General features: G+C 53.2%; 1 protein-coding gene across 1 annotated transcript in view; it reads left to right on the forward strand.

The window, feature by feature from the left end:
* Positions 1-5,145, forward strand: part of LOC113214597 (uncharacterized) — a 9,621-nt gene extending 4,476 nt beyond the window's left edge. The window contains exons 4-5 of the mRNA XM_052274412.1: positions 1,993-2,153; positions 3,557-5,145. Coding sequence (XP_052130372.1) covers positions 1,993-2,153; positions 3,557-3,868 — 473 coding nt within the window. The 3' untranslated portion in view covers positions 3,869-5,145. The remainder of the gene's footprint in view (positions 1-1,992; positions 2,154-3,556) is intronic.
* The last annotated feature ends 237 nt before the right edge of the window (positions 5,146-5,382 follow it).

Below are 5,382 nucleotides of genomic sequence, written 5' to 3' on the forward strand. Positions count from 1 at the left end.
CTCCTCCTCCTCCTCCGTGCCGCCCGGCTTCCGCCTCCACCGCCACTGGTGGACCCGTGAGACCCCCCATAGCCACGTGGATAAATGAGGGAAATAATTGTCTTTTCTTTCGGCCACATTCCTAACGGGCCGCAGCGGTACCTCGCGCACCTCTGTGCGGGCGGTCGGGAGCAGGGGAGGAGGTGGCAAAGGGAGGCGCGCAATAAATAAAGGCAACGGAAAATGGAAGTGTTTCGGAGCCGGAGAAAACTACAACAAGACGAGACAAGACAAACACCATTCGCTAAAACGCACCTGACTGCTGCTGGGCCCGAGCGCCACCACTGGGGAAGAAGGGAAACAATGTTTGTCTTTGTAAAGCAGGTCTTGTTCTTCTCACCGCGGTTGGGTTAGATACTGCCACCGCCCCACTCCCATTCCTTTTGAGGGGACCGGCGAGTGACAAACGAATTAACAGTGCAGCGCTGTACCTGCGTACTTTACTTCGACGCCCTTCTCCGTGTACCTGGTGTATCAGAGCAGTGTTGCGGGTTTGCCTACTCCCCTCTCCGCCCGTAAGAAGCCATGCCCCCCTGCGGCCAAAGAGGGTATGCAATCCCGCAACACTATACTGATTCACCCCACGTCGTGCATTTTGTGACAGGTGTACCCACAGAATGTCAGTGCGATAGTCATCTGAGCAGCGATCAACTTTTTAAAAAAATGTGTGTGTGGGGGGGGGGGGGTGGACGTCAGCTGTAACATTATCCGGAAATCGGGGTCAGAGTCTTCCTTTCTTTTTATTCGCCCGAACTTATCAAGGGGGTGTTCGGGGGCTGACAGGGTGTGGCTGGCGGCGAGAAGAGAAGGGTGCCGCGCGGGGGGAGCAGGTCTGCCTTTGCCTTTCAAATGGCTCGGACTTAGATCCCCCGCACACCTGGTCGTGCCGTGCCCAGTTGGCTGGTCGCGCAGCCAATAGGCGTTTGCCGGATTACCAGAACACAGCAGCAGCACCTGGCTCGGCTTGACAGTCCTGGGCTCCGGGCTGCCGGAGTGCCTCCTCCCGAGCCCACGCCGTCCGGGGCTTCCGGGCCCCTTGCAGCTTGAAGCGGGCTGCTTCCGGGCCTCGGGCTCCGGGCAACTCCCCGCTCCGGGCGTGATGGGGTGCAGGCAAGCGCGAGCGACCTGGGGGTGAGGGGAGGGCAGGGGCTCGTCTAGCCCCGGACCGAGGAGGCCCTCGGGCTGCCTGGGGAGGAGAGGATATACCTTGTTTGAGGATTCATTGCCCTCCATTCACGTGAACTGCCGTGAAAAGAGCCCAGCCGCGGCCCGGGGCCCGGGCGCATGGAGCCGGCGGAGCCCGGGCGGAGGGCGGCTTGAAGGGGATAGTGGGCCCGGCCGCCCGGCTCGGCTGGGCCCGGCCTGATTAGACGCACAGCCACCCGATCTTAATCCGCGGCCTCGCGGTGCGGAGCTGCAGCGGTGGCGGCCTTGCGCCAGACCGGCGAATTTGCATATCGAATTGTAAATAACGGGCGTAAGGAGGGAAATCGCAATATCACAATGAGTGGGGGGGGGGCAAGTTGCGCTATCAGTCATTATCAAGGTTATGATTCTCGCAGGGTTCGTCCATAAACTATGGGGCCTAATTTAATCATCTGCTTGTCGCCTCCGTCCGCTCCTCCAGACCACGTGGTTTTCTACGCCCCATCCCTCTCCCTTCCGCCGGGCAACGTAAATGGAGAAGTTGGACCCTCCTCCTGCGCAACGTGTAGTTATGAAAATTGTTTTCTCCACAAACACGACTGCAGTTCTGCTATGTTGTCCGTGACGCCCCTGATGACGTCCATTGGCCAAATAATCACACAATTCGGTGCGGCGGTTACGCGTTCGCACGCCTAGGGTGCGTTTTAAACTGACATGCGTGTTCACCAATAGCTTTCCCACTGTTTCCTTTCGCCTGCTGTTGTAATTGATGACAAGTGACTGTACGCGCATTGTCCTCTGTTTCAGACTCGGACTACCAGCTCGGCACGCCGGGCCAGAAGTCGACCCCGGACAACAACGGCGTGCTCGCGGGCCACCACGGCGTGCACGCGACGCTCCGCAACGGGGACGTCTTCTGCAAGCAGGACAACCGCGAGGTGGAGCGCGAGAGATACATCGGTCGGCAGGTGAGGGCTGCAGATGATTTACACCATTCTCCCGTTTCCCTTTCTTCCCTATATGCTGTCTCATCGCATCCAAGTCCAAGTAGTCTCCCTGTGTATATAGTTTCTTGGACGCGCTTCCCGCCCCGGCCGACACTCTCTCGCCGCCAGTTTGATGTCTCGTGGCGGGTATAACGTGGCCCGGGCCTGGCCTGGCCTCGCGCCGCCGGCTCGAGGCGCCTGTATCGCGTAACGTTACACCCCCGCCGCCCCTAACTACCATCCCTCTCTCCACTACCGGCTGGAGAGCCCTGCTGCTGGCTCTTCTCTTGCGAGTATCCCACACCACCACTCCCCAGTTGTGAACGAAACAAAAAAGTAGAACAACAAAGAGAAATGTCTTTCATGACGATATAGAAGGCCACATGTGACAATGTGTGACGTGCCTTAAATAACAGTTTGCTTTTTCTTTCGGTTTTCGTCGTTTGAAAGGATGTAAGAAAATTAGGAACAAGCACGTAAAAGGGAAACGGGTCGGCACAGTGTAGCGCAGCGGTGGCTCGTCGAGCCCGCCGAGCGGGGAATATTTTGAATTAATGGGCGGGAGAGTAGCCGGCGCAGGATCAAGTTTCTGTGTCCCGCTCTCCTCCCTGTGAGCGCGGAGCGCGGGAGGAGGGCGCTCGGCGACGAAAACGCGCAAAAAGAATAATAAATACGGACGCGTTTGTTCGTTATGTCGCTTCTTCTCTTCTGTGTCGCGCTGAACCTGACGCCCTTGTATACTCGGACCACTCTGGGCTCTCGTCTCCTCGGGGCGACCTGCTGACGGACGGCGCCGGAGTGTCGGGGCTGAGGCGCCGGTTCTGCTACTCCCCAGAGAGGGACGAGAAAAGAGAGTGGGGGGGAGTAATTTTGGTAATAATGATAGGCATAGTACGAGCTCTGCTCCATACGACTGGAGGAAAGGTGAAAGGGGCGACCCCTGTGTGTCCAGTGTGGCGGAGGTGCTGCGGTGCTGGGGCTTTATTGAGAGCGCATTCAGCAGCCTGTATGCCGCCACGCCCTGCCCCGCCCCGCCGCTGCATTGTTCTTTGGTGCGCTAGGCTGGGGCTCGGCAGGCCTGCCCGAAGCGCACCACATCTATAGACGGGCCCAGGCCAGGCCGGGGCTGGCTGCGGGCGGACCCGACATCAAAGCTAAGAGAGGCGCCTGCTGTGTGGTGTGAAACAGGAATGCCTGTCCAGGCCAGCCGCTGCGGCGCGAGCGGACTGTGCCCGAGGGGTACAACACTATAAATTCAAGCATAGGCTGTTTTTTTTGTTTTTTTTCCCCTGAGTTTATGATTTTTGTCTGGGGATGTATATTGACTTATGGAGGAGAGCTCGAATGGATCCTGTATACTGACGAGGTGTTTTTTTTTGTTGCAGGACGACGAGGTAACGTACGCCGAGCTGGTGCTGTCCGGGAGGGCCGCCTGCACGGACGCCAACGGCGGCGGCACGCTGCGGAGAGGGGTGGCGACCTGCGGCCGGGAGCCCACCATCTACGCGCAGATCGACCACTCCCGGAAGGGGATGACGACGGGCCTGGCTGGTACCCCGCCGTCGCTGGGCACGCCGCTGTCGCCGTCGGCCAGCACGCCAGGTGGCATGGCGGGAATGCCGCCGCCGCTGCGCGAGATCGTGACAGTACGGACACCGCTCATGGCGATGGCGTCGCAGCAAGAGAGCTGTGTATGAGTGTGATTATAGTGTATGGTGATAGTGTTAGATAGGGAGACTGCGCCCCGGACCCACGCGTCCGAGACGTTTCGTGTACATGGTGCGACAAGCCCACTGCCAAAGATGTTCCAGAAGCACAAACTTCGGTCGCTGAGCCCGCCTGTCGAAGCGGTGAACTCTTCGCCCCTGACCATAATTTCCAGAAACCTGCCCTCAATGTGGTCTTCAGACCGACGATGTGCCTCACAGTTGCAGTTTTTCACACTGCCGATACAGTCAGCTACAAATTCTCTCTTTCAGGGAGTTTTTCAAAGAAACAAGGTCAATCACCTCATTTGAAAAAGTATGTTATTTCTTGTACAAATGACCTATGTTTCCCCTACGCATAGTTCGATAGTTCTAATTGAGACCATTGTAGAACAGCGAACAAAATCAGCAATTGATAATGTTTAGCAACTCCGTCTTATTTCTGTTTTGAAGTGACAAATTCAACAAAAGATGACAAAAGAGTAGTGGTTTATATGGTTTATTATGTAACTGACTGAAAACAATCATCTCGGGTGGGTTTAATCCCTTGCAATTCCGTGTTTGGTTCAGGGAATAGTGACCGAAATTCACTTAAATATTATAGGAACTAAGAGCAAGCCATATCTGGTGTCTGCACCCAACAGACTGCATAGAATCTAAAGTGGATTAGTAAAATTGCCCTTCTATGTATATATGTATAATTGTAAGAGTTTTACTATCAATATTTTTTTACTGATTGTACAAAGTAAATACTGTAAATACTATGTCAGTGCAAATGCTGAGATTAATATTGTTTGTAACTTATTGTGCATATCGATATGTAGCATATGTGACCAGAGATTATGTGTAAATATTCAATATCCCTCGTTGAATAATTAAGGTTGTGTCATATGTAATTTAAAACAGTTCTACTCATTTTTATTACAAATACAGTACAAAATTTACCGTTATGTTCTCTTACATCCAACAAATGTTCACTCTGTATTTTATTTTTAAGTGGTCATGGCTTTCACTCCATTGATAAATCATGCAGAGAATGTTCATGGTATTTGAAAAATCTTGTTAGAGATTTTGAACTGAGAGTTGTCACAATATTGAAGGAACTAGTCAGAACTGAATTCTCCTTTCAGAAACGTTGACACTTATTTCTCTTCTCATTTAACCAAATAAAAATCCAGTATTTTAAAAGAATGACAGTTTATGAGGAGCGTGTTATGTAATGAAATTTAATTACCAATAATAAATCAATAAAGAAACTCGCATCAGAACTGATTATCGTACTTGTTACGTGGTGAATGACACTCCCCCGAAGTCTAACCTCTTATTTCAAACATGAACTGAGTTTTTTTTCACAGTTGTAGGTAGGTCAAGGGCAATAAGCGACATCCTTACCACTCGTTTAGCGAAATGCATCTGTAATATAGGGTCGTGGCAAGAAAGAGGACACATTGTGACGGTGACGAGGGAGCCTTCCCCCACCCAACCAAAAAATTGGGGGGGGGGGG

Source organism: Frankliniella occidentalis, unplaced genomic scaffold (genome assembly GCF_000697945.3).
Source record: "Frankliniella occidentalis isolate FOCC.00 unplaced genomic scaffold, Focc_3.1 Scaffold391, whole genome shotgun sequence".
Lineage (NCBI taxonomy): Eukaryota > Metazoa > Arthropoda > Insecta > Thysanoptera > Thripidae > Frankliniella > Frankliniella occidentalis.